This window comes from Patella vulgata, chromosome 1, assembly GCF_932274485.2.
Source record: "Patella vulgata chromosome 1, xgPatVulg1.2, whole genome shotgun sequence".
In the NCBI taxonomy this organism is placed as follows: domain Eukaryota; kingdom Metazoa; phylum Mollusca; class Gastropoda; family Patellidae; genus Patella; species Patella vulgata.
Window position 1 is genome coordinate 80,114,434 of NC_065879.2, and position 21,167 is coordinate 80,135,600.

General features: G+C 34.7%; 1 protein-coding gene across 2 annotated transcripts in view; it reads left to right on the forward strand.

Moving 5' to 3' along the window:
* The window catches only part of LOC126824107 (phosphatidate phosphatase LPIN2), a 33,732-nt gene extending 13,118 nt beyond the window's left edge, over positions 1–20,614 (forward strand). For both annotated transcript variants that reach the window (XM_050553312.2, XM_050553308.1), the window contains exons 4-16: positions 376–893; positions 1,215–1,408; positions 1,760–1,907; positions 2,783–3,061; positions 4,034–4,106; positions 6,808–7,041; positions 8,131–8,207; positions 8,670–8,850; positions 9,272–9,420; positions 10,232–10,471; positions 11,077–11,185; positions 12,587–12,690; positions 13,236–20,614. In XM_050553312.2, coding sequence (XP_050409269.1) covers positions 376–893; positions 1,215–1,408; positions 1,760–1,907; positions 2,783–3,061; positions 4,034–4,106; positions 6,808–7,041; positions 8,131–8,207; positions 8,670–8,850; positions 9,272–9,420; positions 10,232–10,471; positions 11,077–11,185; positions 12,587–12,690; positions 13,236–13,398 — 2,469 coding nt within the window. In that variant the 3' untranslated portion in view covers positions 13,399–20,614. The remainder of the gene's footprint in view (positions 1–375; positions 894–1,214; positions 1,409–1,759; positions 1,908–2,782; positions 3,062–4,033; positions 4,107–6,807; positions 7,042–8,130; positions 8,208–8,669; positions 8,851–9,271; positions 9,421–10,231; positions 10,472–11,076; positions 11,186–12,586; positions 12,691–13,235) is intronic.
* The last annotated feature ends 553 nt before the right edge of the window (positions 20,615–21,167 follow it).

Here is a 21,167-nt window from a genome sequence, read left to right on the forward strand (position 1 = left end):
AAGATGACTAACTTCTCCACGTGACGTCACATCACACAACGTCAATCATTGGCTCAATGGCGTGTGCATTGTTTACATAAAATGTTACTAGTTTGGGCAGAATGATGCTTTTTATTCATTTTAATACCCATTTACACTAAATAAAAAAATAATTTATTTTTCTAATGCTTAAAAAAATGTTTTAGAATTTGGGGCTCATTAAGTCGCATTGATGTCATCCTTATCAGTGATCAGTTATTTCAACTTGTTATTGCATTCTGATTACCTTACTTTTTCTTTGAAGTCTTTAAATCTTAGAAATATCCCCAACCTATGCTGTCCAAACAGCACAATTCCAGAAAATAATACTGACCTTTGACTTTTTATAAATTGTAGGATGTTCCTGCTCATCTTGCCACATCACCTATTCCATCATCCTTAGAATTAATGCAACAAGGACTGATAGAATTGAAGCAATCCCACATGCATGCCGAAAGCAGTCCCTTGCAGACAAACACATCTACGTCACCTGGAGAGGAGACAACAGAAAATATGCAAAATGACGATTTCAAATCTGCCATGAAAATTTTAATGAAAGACAATAAAAGCGACAGTTCTATTGAAGATAAAATGGAAGAAAAGAAAACACGTAAAAAAGTTTTAAAAAAGAGAAAGATTGGTGGAAAATCATCTCCAAGGGTAATGTCTACTTCAGTTCCCGAGGGCGGTGCCATGTTTGACATGGAAGTCTCTGAGACGTCATCCGATGGAGAAGAAGTCGCCCAAAACACAAAACTGTGTAAAAGTTTAACCTATCCATTAGTCGATGAGGTAGACGAAGAAGCTCTTCAGAAGTGGAGGTCAAATTCCTTTGTTCATCCTTTGAGTGATCCGGAATTATCTCCCATATGTAGGTAAGTTGTTGATTCATTTAACCAATGGTACGTAATCTATTTTGCCGTCAAATATGCTCGGAGGTGTTGTCCACTTGTCGTTTGCTTTTATCAGTCTATTTTTTATTGATGTTTAAATGGTTATAACTTATGAGATTACAGCCATTGTGTACTCATAATCATATATATTTTTTAGTACAAGTGCCACAGAGCAGCTTTACAAGCTGGATTTTGGCGCTATACAAGTTGAATAAATTATTATTATTATTATTATTATTTTTAAACTGATTTTTTGAATTATCTGTATATTGTATTACCTTGCTTGTTTTTATTTTTATTCAGTCCTGTTGCTACGCGACCACCAAGTCCCAAAAGTGATACAGAAGTTGATCGACAACGAGCAGAAGAAACTCAACATTCCATGTTACTGGAAGAAAGCGCTACGTGGGATTGGGGGGATTTTCCCAAACCTCCATCCTCTGAGGCTCTCTCTACTCTAGTCAGCCAATCCGATGAAGAGGCCAAATCCTCTCAAGGTAGGTCAATTTAATCCTTTGAGTCCTATTATTTAGATTTCCATCTGTGGTCAGTTTTCTAGCTGTGTCCTTGGCTTGTTTACATCTTATGTAAAATGAAATGAAATGGGAGTTTAACATCCTACTTTTCTACTGTGCTAATGAAGACTGCCATATGCCATACAGTGTGCTATGAGGGAAATTTTGCCCACCCGGAATGAACACAGGATCTCCAGGTTAGCGAGTTGACCCACCGAGCCACTGCGGCAGATGTCAGATGTCTAGGCAGCAATTGTCATAGGAACCCAATGCATAGGTCACGAAAATTTTGAAATTAAATGGTCGAATTTGAACTAATTCCTTGTTTTTCAGATGCTAAAAATGTTCAATCTGGTAAATTGTTTAAACTGTGGAAGCGGGAAAGTTCCATGAAACAACAGGAAGCAGATGGTGTTTACCTAGATGACCTTCAACTTGATGACCCCGAAATTGCTAAGTTGTATTTGGGGAGTCCTAGAAGGTCAGTAGAAATAAAGTTTGAGGGTTGTTCCATTAAAAAATATGTTGGGAGTTGTGATTACTGCTTTCTTTAAATTGTTTTGAAATGAAATAATTGGAAACCATGAAGTGCGTTATAAGATAAGAGAAGAGGGAATACCATGGTTGGTTGTGTAGGACAGAGAGGTGGAAAGGAACATTGTCTAGGCAGTCAGATGGGACGAAAAATAATAGGTATCTTGTACATGGTCGCGTGCGTGGAAAAATTGTTTGTGCAAAATGTACCCTCATAGCACACTGCATGGCGTATGCTGTCTTGATTATCCACTGACAGTTAGAAATCGAAATAAGAGTAGGCTGTAGTGCTGCTGTCTGGGCTAAATTTCCCTCATAGCACACTGTATGATACTATCTTTAATTATGGGAGATTCAATAACGAGTTGGCAGTTCTCACTATAATAGTTCAAAACTAGATAATGTAAAGACAATTTGCTGAAAATTTCATTCAAATTGATTCACTATGAACCGAGAACTAAGTGATTGAAATTTCAGCCTAGCCTCGATCATCATTACTAAAGTCAGTACGATAAACAGCATAGTCTTGATTATCCATTTAATCATTAAATCGTAAAGGAAAGTTATTCAGTAAATCGGCTCATAATCCACTAAAGATCGCAGGCTAGCAATGCCAACTAGAGTTGATTATGGCCTGGATAAGTTAATTAATGTCTAATTAATAATTTAGATAACATTTCAGGCCTAAAGAAAGATCTGCAATAGACAGATTTAGCTCTAGCATAATGCATGTTTAACCTGGTTGGTACAGAAAAAGTGGGACGTTAAACCTGATTTCTTTTCATTGTTGTTTTAAGAACAAAATTTTTTTTCCTGTTTCAGTTTTATGTCTATAAGAGATGACGATTGTGAATCTGGTCGTGGAGCCTCACTACCTCAATCCCCACATTCAGTAGATGGCGCTGTTGGAGGACCTGTTAGTTTTCTGGAATCGGAAGTTCGTCACCTTGGACATGTGTCTCTATCTTTATGTGGTGGATTGTCCGACCCCGATGGGGTTAATCTTGAGAAGTTCATGCAGAAGGTCGTGACCTTTGGTGACCTTTGTGAGAAACCTAATATGATATCGGACCCAGATTTAGTTGTAAGAATCCATGATAAGTAAGTGATCTTAACATTTATTTGAAATATAACGAGATGCGAGCCCTGTAACCAGTGTAGATTAGACGAACTCCATGGTTAGATGTTTTGGACAAAAAGGTGTCCTTCTTCAGTAAATATTTGAAATATTAGCACCTGGAAAGATTAAATTTTTGCCAGCAAATAAAATAAGAAAGAGAAATCTATAAATGTCAAGATCAACCGGCCATCCAACGCTGCATAGAATAACTGAAAGAGAAATACCTGAAATGGGGGGTTTAACATCCACTCGGCACTAAGCAGGTCAGTTCTGAGAGTAAACCTTCAAGGTTAGCCAGATGACTGATCCTTGTCACGCCAATTCCCATGATCTATGACTTGAACAGATATGAGGCCTTTGATCTAGAGCACACACATTAAGATCATTACACCACTCTAAAAAATCACCAAATGTAGAAATGAAATTCTGTGTAAAACAATTACTGTTTATTACTAAATGACGATTTGACTAGTGGTCTCTAGCTCACTTAGTATTAAACTGTTATCGTATTGCATATCATTGTCAGAGCCATGGTGGCTCAGTGAGTAAGTCATTGGCTCGCTAACCTAGAGGACCCGGTGTTGGCCGTGAAAGTTCATCAGGATTCCAGTGTGGTTCCTCCTTGGACGGAGGGCCTAGCAAGTGATAATGTATAGTCTTTCGGATTAGACAACAACTGAGCTCCTGTGTACACATTGGTGTGAACATAAAAGTACCTTTGACAGTTGGAATTCGAAAAAAGTGTAGGCCATAGTGCCGCTGTTCGGGCAAAATTTTTCCTCATAGCACACTGTATGCCCGTCTTCATTAGCTCAGTCGGTGCAGAACAGTAGAAAGTTAAACCCCATTTCATTTCATTTCCATAGAACTTTGCCCTGTGTATTTCCAGTTACATTAATAAATAACATTTAAATAATTTATGAAAATAAAGGTTATATGATACGTTGTTTCAGGGGTTATTTTAACTGGCAGGTGGCAGCACCCATGCTTTTATCGAACGTCGTCTTCCACAAAGATCTACCTGAGGTAACTATTCTATTATAGATCTTTTTTCTAATTTAGATTATTGCTCCACAAATCATCATGCTGGGGCTATTCCATATAAAAATCATGGTGGAGTGGGAATGCCAGGTTTGAAAATTGTCGTTTGTGGATTCTGTGGGTGAAGGGTGTAATAAAATCATTTCTGAACCTAATCTTTTGAAAAGGTTCTATTGGTTTGTGAGTCTATTTGATAAATACCATGGACCTTATAGGTTTATTTTGGTGGGGATTATTAGGGTTGATTCCACCCACCAGACATTGCAAATGCAGTAACCCTGGAGGTCAGTGAACATCACCACTGAAAAAAAAAATAACACAATTCAAGGGAGTTAATTCACATATTGGCTCAGATCACTATTAACTTCTCCAATGACTTCAATGTTGAAGATTGAGTTTGAATAGGACTCCATATATTTTGGCTGGGCTAATGCAGATGGGATATTTTGAAATTAATTAAAGGAATCCAGGTACAGACACAGGTGCCCTAAAGTCATATGATTATGTTGTTTAGCAAATATGTTTACCACAAGTATGTAGAAAATTGAATCTTGATGAGGCTTTAGTTTCTTAATCTTATCAGTCAACAGCATGGATCTTACCTGTAAATTTTACCTGAAGGACACTTTGGACATTAAAATCTACACTATAAATATTAGCGGTGGTGTACTAATTAATTATCGATTTCTATTTTACATGGATACAACAGGATTTGCGATCACTCGCCCACGCACAAAACTCAAGCAAATTTGTTTTTGGGCGAGTAGATAGTCGCTCACGCACATCGTTCAAATCGTTGCTTTTTGGGTCAATATTGATCGGTTTTTTCAAACCAGACACTGTGAAACTGAAAGGTTTCCTTTTCTTCGATTGTCACTGCCGCAAGGTTAATTTTATGTGAGTGCTAAATTGCCCGCCATCATTTTCTTTTTGACAAGCCCTGATACAACCTCTTCGATTCTGATAAAAATGAAAAATGTTTATTTAAGCTGTTCACTATTGATGTCGAAATTGGGCAAATCTCAAAATTAATTTTGTTTCGTTTATTATTTTCTGATTTTTGCACTACATGGTAATTTAACCAACTTTCTATAACCATCTCAGTAGACTGTGACATCCATTTGTCTAACCGAGAGCTCGGCTTGAGATTTTGCTATTGACATCCAGTCTTTTTAGTTTTTAAAAACAAACATCTTAATATTCTCTTGTAGTTTGCATTGGAACGGGAGCTTGAGGCTCAATTAGACCAGTGCTGTAACTATTCATGCTTGTCAATGTCATCCAGACGCTTAATGTCTATTTTATTATTTCATGTAAATAATGCCTTATAATTGTATTATGGACCGACAAATATGTGAAAATAACTCAACTTATGTAGCAATACTTGTTCTGCTTTTTACTTGAACCCTTTGGCACCTTGACCTATTGCATCTTCTCGAGACTATGGCTTTGTCTAAAGCCTTGTACCGTGAATAGCTGTTGCTGGGAACTATATAAGGACTGTATAATAGTTCTGTGATTTTTTTGGTTTGAGGTAGTCTAGGGAGCTATTGGTTGGGGTGGTTTTGAAAATAAACTAGAAAATTCAAAGCTAAAAAGATGACGTTTATCAGATTTTTTCAATTAACTGAGATAGTCCATATTACATGTACCAGGTGCTAAAGGGTCAAGTTCTCTCAATGTTTTCAAATAGATTAATAAGAGCAGCTGCTTTCTTTTTTGTATGGACAGACAATATTGTCTAATTAAAAATCCTGTGTGTTATGTTTCATTCTTAGATTTTTATCCCATTTGACTTCCCATAATTGAATCAATTTCTTTTTGTCCAGAGATGTCTATTTTACTTTCATTAAGTTCATCAAGAGACCTTTTTTGTAAGCTTTTAGAAAAAAGATGTGTTGCATGGCAACTCAGTTTGATCACTGTAATTTGTATTGTGTTTCATGTTTTTACTACAAACTTAATGTGCATGTATTTTATTTAGATTTAAGAGCTAAATGTAGATTTTGTTTTCTGAAATTCACTCCCTAATATTTCTTCGGAAAAGTAAGACCAACTGTTGACAGATAAAGATGAAAGTTTCTAAAAAGTTGTATTGACTAAAAGATATGTCTTCTTCCTTGTATCAAATCACTGGAGTAATAATAACTAGTAGCAGGCAATGGAAACTTTTTTTAATACGAAAATTTAGAAGAAGTTTTTTTTTTGCTCTCCTGTCTTTTATGCATTTAAATTAATTATAATTAATTTTTGAATTATCTGGCATCCAAATTGATTGACATACTGACATTTTTGATGCCCGGCTTGTCAATGGCTGTCAAAAAATTTTTTGTGATATTTATATACAGACAGAAATGAAGACCCTAATTTGATTTCTTTTACAGAAATAAAATGGTGATTAACTTCCAGCAGTGTGCCATGAGGGAAATTTTGCCGGGACAGCGGCGCTATTGCCATTATATATAATTTATTCAGTTCAAACAATTGAGCAACATGAAAAGGCCTATATAAATGAACTCTTTTTCGAAAAGGCCAATGTAAATGAATTCTGTCCGAAAAGGCCGATGTAAATGAATTCTGTCCATAAAGGCCTATAGATATAAATTCTTTCCTATGTTTTCAATATGATAAATTGTTTGTATTATTTATCGTAGAATTATTCACAACTGAAATGTTATCTCTTCAGGATACAGTGAAATCACTAACTAAAGAATACATGCCTAAGAAGAAGAAAACGGGAGGTTCTTGGTTCCCATGGCGACGAACCATACCAGAAGACAGAACTCTGGTAATAAGTACGACTTCTGCCAATTTACCAAGTACCACAAATTTATCATCAACCACAAATATACCATCAACGATTCATTTACCAGCTAATACCAACTTACCGTCTGAATCAGACGTCTTGTTACCTAAAGTGGTAAGATATGCATATTTTCTGTTAAAGCCTATTATATAGCAGGACGGAGGGGCTGACAAGGACAGCTGTCTAGTCGTTCGGATACGACGAAAAACCGAGGTCCCGTGTACACATTGGCGTGCACGTAAAAGATCCCTTGACAGTTGGAATTCGATATAAGAGTAGGCCGTAGTGCCGCTGTCCGGGCAAAATTTCCCTCATATCACACTGTATGGCGTATGCCCGTCTTCATTAGCCCAGTTCGGAGCAAAACAGTAGGACATTAAACCCCATTTCATTTCATTTCATTTCTATTATATAGTATTCATATCGTCGAGGGGGGTTGGGTGGCTGAATGGATGCATGTTAGATCAAAAGATCTGTCACTGAGTCGAATGGCATGGTTTCAACTCCCTGCTAGAATGTGACAAGGAGTAGGATTGCCTGTCCAACCTTGTGGGTTTTCTCCGGGTGCTCTGGTTTCCTCCCGCTGAAGTGAATTGTTGAAATAAAATTGAACCATATGTTAGTCCCAAAATAGCCTAGTTTGTCGTTAAATAAAAATTGAGATACATTTTACCCGAAAACTTTTGTTAGACCTCAAGCAGGGCCTACCATGATCAAATTGATGGCGTGCAGACAAATACTCCCCCAAATATAGACTTGGGCAACTGCAAGGGAAGCAAGTGCATGTAATTAATCAGGTAGAATGATTTGGCCATTATTGAGCATGTTGGAGAACAAACAGTGTGTCAATATCTGGGTATATTCTGAATATACAATGTTTGAGAATAACAGATGTTTTTTTTATTAAAATCCTTATGGTTGGGTGATTGAGTGGTCTAATGTGTGCCCCTTAGATCATAAGGTCTACTGTTGAGTCAAGTCGTGCGGTTTCGATCCCAAGCTTGTACATGACGAGTAGGGTCGACTGCCTAACTTTGTAGGTTTTGTCTAGGTCCTCCAGTTTCGTCCATCTACAAAAGACCCCTACTTGCAAAGAATTCTAGAAAAAATTGAACCATCTTAGTTCTAGAATGACTTAGTTTTATTTGTTAAATTCCTTGCTTTTGTTTCCTAGGTAATATTTGTTTGTTTATATTTTTGCAGGAAGAAGCTAGTCTACATGTGACTCCTACATCCAGTGAACCAACTAGTGTAACAAGCACACCTAGAAAAGAAAAACGGTTAGTTCTTTATTCTTTTATCCAGTTGAAGATGACAAAAGCTACGTGAGATTTTGTTGAAATAGAACATTTCATCTCTGCTTTTTGTCCACCGCCTTTCAGAGAAAGCAGTTGACTTCTAAAATGTCATTGGTCAAGCCGTCACGCCTATAATGATCCTCACGATCATAATAACTTGAATTCTAGTTATAGCCCTTGATTGCTTTGAAAATTCTTGTTGGCGCTCTGAAGGCTAAAGTTTTTATTCGATTGACTTAAAACTTAAGCCTAGTGATATTTAGCAATTTCTGATAATTACTGCCAGAGTTATGGCCCTTTTAATTGAGTTTTTGATGTTTTCCCAAAATCTAGACAGCTAATATTCCAAGAAAAGTCACCATCACTACCCATAAATATGATTGACATCACCATCATCAGCTTTCTTTCATTGCATTATAAATTTCTCAATGTATATTATTACAGAGTAAAAGATGTTGATCATCATACAGTCAGTGATGTGGAATCGGAAGGTTCCGAGGCTGGTAGTTTATCTGGGTCTTCGTCTGGTAAAAATAAAATACAGGCACCGGGTTATAGCAAACCTATTGATACTGGTACACATGACACTTGTAAAAAGAGTCTACGTTTAACGACAGAACAAATTGTAAGTTTATTTAAAAGGGGAAATCTCTGATTTATCTTAAACAGGGCTTTCAGTTCACAAGTTTTCCTGCCGGCCCATTTTTGACGTATGTTGTTCTCCAATATTTGGCATTATCCCAAATTTGTAATAGATTTTGAGGTGCCTCAAATCACCTGAGTTTTGTGAACTATTTAATGACTATGCTGCTTATTTTATGTATAGTCGTTCAGATTAGACGAAAAACCGAGGTCCTGTGTACATATTGGCATGCAAATGAAAGAACCCTTGACAGTTGGAATTCGAAATAAGAGTAGGCCATAGTGCCGCTGCATGGGCAAAATTTCCCTCACAGCACACTGTATGGCTTATGCCCATCTTCATTAGCCCAGTTGGAACAGAACAGTAGGATGTTAAACCCATTTCATTTCATTTTGTATTACAGAAAAAATTAAATCTACATGAAGGTGTAAATGAGGTTACTTTCTCTGTAACAACTCAGTATCAAGGTACAACACGATGTACATCACATATCTATCTGTGGAAATACGATGATAAAATAATTATATCAGATATAGATGGCACTATCACCAAGTAAGTTTACTACTTACTGAAATACTGAGTTCTATATAATATACTATCACCAAGTAAGTTTACTACTTACTGAAATATTGAGCTCTATATAATATACATCACCAAGTAAGTTTACTAGTTATTGAAATACTGAGTTCTATATAATATACTATCACCAAGTAAGTTTACTAGTTACTGAAATACTGAGTTCTATATAATATACCATCATTAATTAAGTTTACTAGTAATTGAAATACGGAGTTCTATATAATATACCATCATTAAGTAAGTTTACTAGTTATTGAAATACTGAGTTCTATATAATATACTATCACCAAGTAAGTTTACTAGTTACTGAAATACTGAGTTCTATATAATATACCATCATTAAGTAAGTTTACTAGTTATTGAAATACTGAATTCTATATAATATACCATCATTAATTAAGTTTACTAGTAATTGAAATACAGAGTTCTATATAATATACTACAACCAAGTAAGTTTACTAGTGTACCACAAACTACACAACAGAAACACAGTATGTCACAGACAATCCAAAATGTCTAGTGACATGTTAAACAATGATAATAACATTAGTCCTCAGCTTAGTAGTGTAAACTTGAATAAAAATAAAGTACTGTAGTAATTGCACACTGATAAGACAAACCTGTGGACAAGACGAGCTACATGCACACAAATATTGCAAGAAATAATCAACAGATATCAAATAAATTGAAAGGATCTGAGTGCCAGCCATAAGCGTTCACTCAAATAAAAAAAGAAAAAATGCCACTGGTATTCCTAATAAATTTATTTAATGTTGTTTTTCAGGTCAGACGTGTTAGGTCAGATTCTACCAATCATAGGGCGTGACTGGTCTCAATCCGGTGTTGCAGATTTATTTACACGTATAGGTAATAACGGCTACAAGTTCCTGTATCTATCGGCACGAGCCATTGGTCAATCTAAAGTAACTAAAGATTTATTGAAGAATATAAAACAAGGGAACCTGGTTTTACCAGACGGACCATTATTACTCAATCCGACATCTTTAATTAGCGCTTTTCACAGGTAATAACCATATTTTATTTATATAGTTGAGCCCCATGCTGTGGGGAAGGAGGGTGGAAGTTGTGGGAGGGTGGGTTGGTCTGGATCTGTGTGGCGGGCAATCTTATTAAAACACAGATCCTATTTTGTTTCGTTCTTTATAGTTCAAAATTCCATTTTACTTGTCTTCACAACACTAGGATCTGGAAGAATTGTTATATAACAGGCGTTCTAGTAGATATGAGGAATTAGTCAATGAAATGGTCTGTTACGGCGAGTTCTTGGCGTGCACTCGACCTCTCAATACAACTGGTAAGATCTTCATGTAGTGTAGGCCATCACAAGTATAAGAAAACGAAACGAAATATAGATCTGTATTTTAATCAGATTGTGTGGCAGGGGCCTTAGGACTTAAGCTTTGCAGGACTTAAGCTGTGGGAGGGGGACTGGAGGTGTGGAGAGGGGGACTAAGAATAATTTTCTAAAGGGGTTGGAGGGTGGGTTTGTCTTGATCTGTGTGGCGCGGGACTTAAGCTATGGGGGGGGGGGGGCTGAAAGGTTGAATTATGTGAGAGGTTGAATTGTGATTAGAATTATTGTCAAAAGATTTTTTTTTGTTTTACCAGGGAAGTGATAGTAAAGAATCCAGAAGAATTTAAAATCAACTGTTTAAAAGATATAGCTGATCTGTTCCCTGCTTCACCATTTTATGCTGGCTTCGGTAATAAAATTAATGTAAGATATTCACTATTTATTTTAAACTTTATAATACAATAGGAAGCCACAGTGGTTCAGTGTGTAAGATGCTAGCTCACTAACCAGGACCTACTGAGAAAGTTCCTTAGGGTTTTCTCAACCCCTTGAAAATTTTCAATCGAATAAACTCAAGAATATCGGGTGACAGGGAATGCACCAAATATGGTACTATCTGGACTTATAATCCCCATAGGTGAACTGTTTGATTTTGTTATGATTAGATTCAATTGGATTAAAGGAGCTAAATCGCTAACATTTGGGACCTAGAAATTCACAAAAGTGGGTCGCAACGCATATAATACTGTAATATGAATGTATATAAACTGATTTACATTTAATGGTTTCCGTTTTTACTCCAATTTCAAATCAGTTATGTTCGGCGAAATAAGTCAACGATCTCAATCGAGTGCAAATTTCTAGCGTCTAGTTATTCTAGTCTACATAACTCCATTTGATTTGGTGCAATGTGTCTAGCCTCATTCCTCGAGTCTCTCAATACAACTGGGGCTGAAGTGCATTATGGTACACGATTCATGTACCAATGTTAAAAAAATTATTTTATCTTAAATATCGGATATCAGAAGTTCATCTTTTCCCGGTAAGTTTACATCATCAATGTTGATTTAAATTGACCAATAATTCGTGTTTTCGATGTCGAAGATTTTGGAGGATTTTGAGTTACGGACTTAGGTCCTTTAAAGGTGCATTATGTAAGATATAAATAAAGAGGTGGTCGTTCTTGCTATAATAGTTCAAAAATAGATAATGCAAAATGAATATATTGACAATTTCATTCAAATTACTTCATTCTGATCGGAGTTATCCTAGTTTGTAGTTTTGACAAGATGTGGTATAGATTGTTTATTATCATATTAAAGGGTACTTGTTATTCAAGGCTTAACCTCACTTTGTCAGTTTTTAAATTAAATCATTAAATGGCTACTGCTTTTCAATCCATTTAAATCTCTGCCATCCGATGATCTAGAGGGTTAATCATAGACTTGTCATGTGAATAAATGTTTAAATAATAGTTTATATAACTTTTGAAGCCAAAAAAAGACCTGCAATAGGCAGATTTAGATCGTACATAATGCATCTTTAAGAAGGGACCAATCAAAAAAGTTTACCCTACACTTTTAAGCCACTGTGGCGCTGGTTTGTTTATATATTCTTCCTATAATGCTTAATTTTGAAATATTTTCACTTTATTATATCTTTGTAAATACTGAACGGAAGTGTATCCTGTTTGGAATTATTTTCCATGTAGAGCTTTAACTTTTGTAATATTCAAAATCTGCCAAATGATGTTCAGTGGATTTAATCAGACAATTTTTTGTTTGCGAAAAATCTTAAAACTTTCTAAACAATGGTCTTTTACAGGATGTTGTGGCATACAGAGCTTTAAATATTCCAAGTTTCCGTATTTTTACCATCAACCATAAAGGGGAGTTAACTCACGATCTATCCTATAAATTTCAGTCATCGTAAGTAGTAGAAATATCTTTGTTTGAATCAAAATGGGGGTGGGAGTCCGAATGGTTAAAGACATGTGTGTAAGATCATAAGGTCTGTCATTGAGTCACAGAAACTAAGACTCAGTTTTCTATTATCCAGTGCCATTCAGCAACTTTTATCAGGGTTGTGTGTACTTGATAACTGAGCCTATGTTACACTTCTGATTGGTTTTCGATTAGTTAATTGAAAGTAAACCTAAAGTAGAATTTCACAGAAAATAATGTGGTTGTTTTCTCTCAATGTCGTTGAGTATTTGAAATTTTGTAAGTAATTTTAGACGATGGCAAAATCACTTACGTGATATTTAGCAGGAATTATCATTTGATGGAGAGTAGGGCAACAGTTTCTGATAAATAAAAAAAAATTCTGGATGACCATTTATAAGTCGATGTCGAGAATAATTTGGAAGCCTTGATGATGTTAAAAAAAATTGATGTCCAAAGTGTCAGAATATTTTGTTGCCAGGCAACCTATTTTAAGAAATATTTTAAGAATTTTTTTTTGTGTATTTTAGGTATACAAGCCTTAGTAACATCAGTGATCATTTCTTTCCTCCATTATTGAAGAAACGAGGACCAACCAATGAATTTAGTTCTGTGAATTATTGGCGACAGCCATTACCAGAGATTGAGTCATTTGAAGAGGACACAGTTTTAACTTTAGACGAAACAATATAAGATGATTCTTGTCGTAACTTTAGATTGATACAATATAGGGTGATCCTAGTCTTAAGTTTAGATGGAACAATTTAGGATGATCCATTAAATGAACAATATGGGATGATCCTAGACATTAGATGAAACAATATAGGATGATCCTAGTCAGAATTATAGATGAAACAATATATAAATGTATATAGGATGTTCCAAGCCAAATTTTACTACTAAACCTCTGTTTGTGAGTGCACGATCCTATTGTGTAAAATTTGATCCTATTGTGTAAAATTTGATCCCGGCATTTGTCAAGATTGTGAATCAAGCCAAAATGTTTTCATTCGCACAAGACAGCACCTTCATGTGGAGAGTAGTTTTGACAGTGCTGGTCAGTGAAGATCTCAAAATATTTATGACGTCACTTTAAGTCAGAGGTTGAAGGATTGAAGAGATACATAGAATCATAGTGTTAATAGTGTTACACGTCACTTTGGTCAACAAAAAAACTAATATTGATATCATTTTTTATCATGTGGTCAAGTTAAGTTTGGGGTTTCACCTTTGCTACTCCCCAAAATAGTTAGTATTATATAACACCCCATTTAAAAACAAAAATCTCCAGAAAAAAAGAAAATAACCACAGCCAAATTTTGAATATTTTTTTGTTTTGTTTTAAATTTTAATAAGTTTAAACTCCACAGAACACAATTTGTTTGAGTACTGCTGAAAATAGACTGTTGTAAACTGTACAGAACAAATTATTATGTCGCAACAAATAATGTGTTTACAAAAATGGACAATTGGAATGATTGTTTAACAGATGTTTTTTTTTATTATTATTGTGAACTGCACAATATAGGTTAAATCTACCTGCATCAAGATAAGGTGGGCGGAGCCAAAGTAGAATTCAGTTACCATAACAATAGCTTTAATCATATACAGCGGAATAAAATGGACAAATGAATAAGTAAAAATGAAAAAATGATTGATAATGAATAAGAATAATGGACGAATGAAGCTGAAAAATGGACAATTGATGAAGAAAAAATGGACAAATGAATATGATAAAAAAAATGGACAATTTTATATGAAAAATGGACAAGTTAATAAGAAAAAATGGACAAATGAATCGGAAGAAATAATGGATGAATGTATGGTTGAGCTTTACAGTTTAATGAGAATGAAAACAAGAGAATGTGAAATGCTCAGGTTATATACTTTGATCAGAAATCAGATTAAACAATTTATATTATTTTTGTTATGTTTGAACAAAATTTGAAAGTGCTGTTAAGTTTTATATTATTATTTATTTATGAACAACAATTTATGGAACCCAGAAAGTGATGATGGAAATGTGCATGTTATTGCGAGTGCGGATATAGTGTGATATGTTGCTTGGACATATTGATTTTCTTCGTACCTGACGAAATATCAGGCACCAAGAAAAATAGACAACAAAATATTAGGCACCTAGGAACATTTTGATGTTGTGCCGGATCTAGGTCCTAATAAAATCAGAAAAAAAGGCAAGTCTGAGACATACAAAATGAAAGGTACCAGAGTGATTGTGCCTGACAAAGTCTGAAATGGTGCCTCACAAAGTCTGAGTTGGTGCCTGAAAATCTGTGATAGGTACTCTATTTCCAGGCCTCCTTGATCTGGTAAAAAGTGATGTCACGACCTGTACTGGCCCCCGAGTTCACAATGGTTTTTAAATGGAATAGCCATAAAGTACATGTAATGGTTCTTGATTGGTTAAAATTAACTGACACATTAATGAATTGAGATGTTGCCATACAGTTGCAAGAAATCATGATTTAAACTTTCCATTGCACAATGTCGACAAGTAAACCACCTTATGATTGGCTGCACCTTTATTGTATTTCATGTATTAGCCAATCCGGAACGTTGTTGGAAAAATCGATAAACTACTTGTCAAGTAGACTACCTTATGATTGGCTACACCTTTATTGGATTTCATGTAATAGCCAATCAGAATCATTGTTAGAATGATCGATAAACTATTTTTCTTTTCATATGTAGAAAACATTTTATGTCAGGCTCTCATTCAGCCTAATTGCTATGTCAGTTGGAAAATTATGTCTGGATAATTTTAATGCAGCCCTGTTATCCAGTGAAATACATGTATGTTTAAAGAAAGACACTGCTGAATTTAGTTAATCATAATTTTCTTTTCTCCTGCTCTTTCTTCCCCCATTGAAAGTTGTAAATGTAGTTTATATCCCCCATTGAAAGATGTAGTTTATATGAATATGCAAGCTAAACTGTGATGAAAACATGTATAAATAATGTTGTTATGGAAAATGAATGTCTCAGACTTAACATCCATGTAGGAGGCGGGGTAGGATTACACTTTCTACAGCTACAACATTGGATAACACTTCTCAATGTTTATGAGTTTACTTAAGGCAGAGTCACACTAGTGGTCTCTTAAAGATAAATCCTAGCAAAAGTTAGTTAACCAGGCCCTGAGTTAACAAAGCATTCTCAGACTTAATTTAAGAATTTACTCAAATTTTAATCACTGTTTATGAGATATATAGTTTCTTGTTGAAGTATTAAAACAACAAATTTTTTTATAAAGGGCTATAGTTTAGTTAATTTTAAGTAGATTCTTGACTTAAATCGGAGAATGCTTTGTAAGGAATTGTGTCTGACAAAGTCTGAATTTGTTCCGGATGCGGTGCTTTATTTCCAGGTTTGTAGCTAGTGTTCACTAACATTTGGTGTATGTAATTCTAAGCGTGCAACAACCCTTTTATTAATAATGAGCTTTCCTACAAATATTAATAATTCAACTGTTTGGATGAGTTCATCTTCAAAATGTGGGTGTTTTTAATATTCAATTTAGTACAGCATATTGTTGTGTAGTTTGTATAATATGTTTGTGTGGCGGTGTAGATATAGATAATAACTTGTAGGCTTAGTTCAGATTTTTTTCACACACAGACTTACTTAAACTTTGAGGGAACATTGCATGAAAGACATTCTATATTTCTTCCAGTAACCCTTTATTATTATTGTAGCGAAAAAATATTGCATATAATTTAATCTTATACATATATATATATATATACAGCATAGCCTTATTTAGATAACATATAATTATCTATCTATATCCATGATTTACAACCTTTTTGGATCTGTTCCCCTATTCAGTCCTGTTTTCCAACAATCCCCGCCCTTCCTGCAGCTCACCATCAACATGTTCCACAGTCAAATAACAAAAAATGATGTCGATACCTAGGGCTCTATATATTAGAGTTCACATGTTTGGGTATGGTATGGAGTATTATTTAAGTATGTGCTAAGCATATATGTGCTAAGCACAAAACGTGGACTGACCACAATCTTGGAAGTGCTCTATAGTTTTCCTAATTCTTGGACGATCCCCCCCTCTCTCCTCCCCACCCCCAGGAAGTGATAAGTCTTCCCTCCCCTCCCCTCCCTGGTGGAAAACCATGGATGTATATTATAAACTTGTATATTAATAAAATACTAATGTTTTAGTAGGAGGTGAGAGTTATTGTATTTATCATGATGTCATATTTACCAAACACACCATATTATAGTCCTGGGGATTTATTCATTCAAATATTACATCTCTTTAAAGATACAATATTCCAGACTAAAAGGCACTATCTTCCAGATGAAAAGGCACAGAATCTTTCAGACTAAAAGTCTCAATCATCCAGACTAAAGTGTTTTTTTTTTATAATTGTTTAATGACGATAATCTGGTTGAGTGGTAGTTATACACGCAGTAAACTATATTAATTTCGGAATTTTGAATATTATTCACCATGTCTTGATGTCCGATTGGGCATATTCCCGGTCGGACAATTTTGGGCGTTTGGAAAAAAGATTCGGACAAGTCCGAATAAACGGACAAAATCCCATCACTGGTTTAATCTCATCTAATCAATGGTTGTTTTTTTATTATTTGAAAAAACACTTTTCAACCCTAATTCTTGATTATATTTAAATAAGGAAAAGGATTATTGTCTTCTGGGTCATTCTGGCTTTAAAGGGACTGTAATTTAAAATCAGAACTTGGTTACTGTTGTGAAATTTCATTCTTAAAATAAAGCTCAAATAGAAATCTACCATTGCATTTTGGTGAATAAGATCCCCCTAATGCTATAACAAGGACTGACCCAACATCTAAAATAAACTGAACCCTGCACTGATGTTTGGATGAGTTTATTTTAGATTAAGGGAGTGTTATATTGTGATTATTCTGTGTGATATTTTGTAATAAACCACTTGTAATAAATAGAAAGAGTGAAATACTCTAACATTATATAGGAGCAAGTCTCTGCTTCTACTAAAGCGGTTTTAACGACATGCTTTTGCCATACTCGATAACCACACTTACAAATCATTCATGTTTATCGACACAAGTACCCTGCGTATTGTTGGATCACAACCGTCTTCATTAACCCAGATGGAGCAGAACAGTAGGATGTTAAACCCCATTTCATATGTTTGGTCACAAAAATGACGGAGTGTGGCGAGTCCGAGTGACAAAATAGTGTGATTGTTAGCAGTCTTAGCAGCCATGATTAAATGTAATTAGATTGCCAAAGAGAATCGAAAACGAATTAGGATGTCGTTAAAAAATGCCTCTAGTTGTTGTCTGCCTTATCACTATTGTGAAAGCAGACTTTAAACCACCAAGACGTGTAATAGTAGAATTAAACCTAAATATATGTCAAATTGTGATAAATATAAATTTATTAAACCTTTTAGCACTTTGGCCTTAAAGGACAATATTGCGTAATGAAGGTTTCAACAGTCGGAAGTGACGAACGCAAAAAGAAAAGAAGATTTATCCCTCTATATAACTGGCAATGATCTCTGTGTTCCAATTATATTTGGAACATGTTTAACCAGTTCTATCACATATGTGATAATGACTGACACCAATATTGTCCTTTAAGAGTAATTTAAAGGATACGAGTACCGAAGGCCTAGTATTTTTGTGAGATATTTTGATTAATTTAATTATAAGAACAAAACAAAAGGTTAACAATATTATCATGTGCTTTGAACATACTTATGCCTACTGTATATATTTATTATATTCTTTGAGCATGCTAACCATATATATAATACATGATATATATTTATTAAATGTTACTAATGAATAAAAAGAAGGTTAACAGTATTTATAATGCACTTTGAACATGCTTACCGTAAATTTATGGATTTTTCAGAAGTAGTGGGGAGGGAGGTGGTATTTGAAAATGTTCAAATATTCCCAGCAAAATACATGATTTTGTTGAGTATGTCTTGGATAAAGGATACAAATTATTTGCATCTTGGCATGATGAAAAAGAGGGGATAAATTGGCACCTGGCCTTAGATATGGCTAGTTTAGATGAAAAGTACATACATCGGATGGATGGGGGTTAGGGGGGTAGTGACATTGGTATTGAATAGGCGTGATTTTTGATTATTGATATTAAATTTACGTTATAAATATTAATTGCCATTAATTCATTCATTAGTATTTATGTGAACCATTTTAATTATCAAAAATCTTGTTGCCCATTCCCCAGATAACATATCAGTTAATATATTCCCAACAACCTTAAAGATGCATTATGTAAGAATGAGATAAAGAGCTGGAAGTTCTTGCCATGATAGTTTCAAAATAGATATTGAAAAATGAATATATTGAAAATTCCAGTCAAATTACTTTATTCTGAGCAAAGTTATGGGTGGTTGAATGTTTGACAACATTATCTTGATAAAGTACCATTACTACGATAATAAACAAAGTCTGAGTTAAATTATTAAATGGTGAGAATGTTCTAATCAATTCAATATCTAAGCCATCAGATGACCTAGAGAGTTTATTATGGGCTTGTCATGTGAACAAAATGTCTAAATAATAATTTATATATTTGAATCTACAAAGAAGAATTGCAAAATGCAGATTTAGCTCTTCATTGTAATGTATCTTCAAAAATTTAGTTTTTCACAGGTCACAAATCATAAAATTTTCACAATCAACCAATAACAGTCAGTGTAACATAAATAATGTATTTATATGTAAGATTCATTGTGATTAGCTGCCTTGTATAGTAATTAGCTAATCAGAAATTTGTCTTTTAAGTTGACAATGTTTGTAAATTAGGTAAATGGTTGGGCGGATTTTATTTTCCTTAAAGCCTAGGACAGACAAGCGTATTTTTTGGCATGATTGCACTGGTTGAAATTCGCTATCGATTTTTTGACAACAGGCACACATAGCAATGGTCTCAAGAGCGTACACAACTCTGCGAATAAATTGCGTCGATCATGTCTCAATGATGTCTCCGATTGGCTTATAACTGGAAACGCACAAAACGAGCGGATTTTCCGGCAATTTGATCACTGGCCGAAAATATCTAACATGCTAGGTATGGGCAATCAATTGGGAGAATGGTTAACCGAGCAGAATCATTGTTGTCATGAACGGACACGCAGGCAATTTTAAAAATCGGCGTGAATGGGCAAAAAAATATGCTCATCTGTCCTAGGCTTAAGTCAATATGCCAGGACTCTTGTTTTAGTCAAATTTACTAGTCTGGACTCAGTCATAAATTGTCACATTATTTGGAAAATGTCTTGCTGATGTCAAAAATTGACTGACTGATATAAATTTGAAGTGATTGCCCGTATAGAAAACGAAAATGTTATGTTATAGTATGTCATACTTTTCAAGTGTTTTTATGTAATTTCTATTGGTTAATTACTTTGTGTTCGAGGGTCGGCTTTCTACCTTAGTGTGGCTATTGATAGTAACTATGTGAATTGAAGATGAGTACAGATAAATCGATACGATTTATGACATGCCTTAAAATCTTTTTGTATGGATGATTATGATTGGATATATTGATTGACCAATAGGAAATCAGCTTAAATGACTGAACAGAAATCGATACAATGTATGACAAGCTTGAATATACTAATTAACTAATAGAAAATTAGCTTATAATCCTGAACAGAATGTACACGCCTGAATTGTTTTTTTTGTATGGATGATTATGATTGGGTATATCAATAGATTGATTAACCAATAGAAAATTAGCTTATATTAAGTGTTATACGAAACCATGTCTCACATACTATTATGTTAAATTAATTGCCATATGTTTTTCATTTGTTACAATCTCACTTGTAATGTTTTGACATTTACAAACCATCATAATAAAAATCAAAAAAATAAATATAGGTTTGTTTTTATGCGCCTTCATTTTATTGAGGTCATATATATTGCTGTCCAACATTTCTGGTTATCACAATAAGAGGAACAATTATGCATATTTGATATGGGTTGTCTATCTCATTAAAATGAAGAAGTCTATTGATTGTAAATTTTTTTCGATAATTACCATAAGAGTTATGCCCCTTTGTTATAAAATCTTGGCATAAAAGGCTGCAATTGGTGATCTCTAGGGGATGGGCGGAGAGAGAGAAATGGAGTTTAACGTCCACTCGACACAAACTAGCTCATTTCGGGACTAACATGGTTTAATTTTATTTCAATAATTCGCTTGCGCGTAGGGGTCTTTAGTAGTGGGAGTACCCGGAGAAAACCCACGAGGTTGGACAGGCGACCCTACTCCTTGTCACGTACAACCAGGGATTCTAAACCACGCCAGTTGACTCAATGACAGGCCTTATGATACAGCACGCATGTGCTAACCATTCGACCATCCAACCCCCCCGGAAAGGAATAGTGATCTAGAGTGTCATACATCAAGCTCTAGTGTGTAAGCG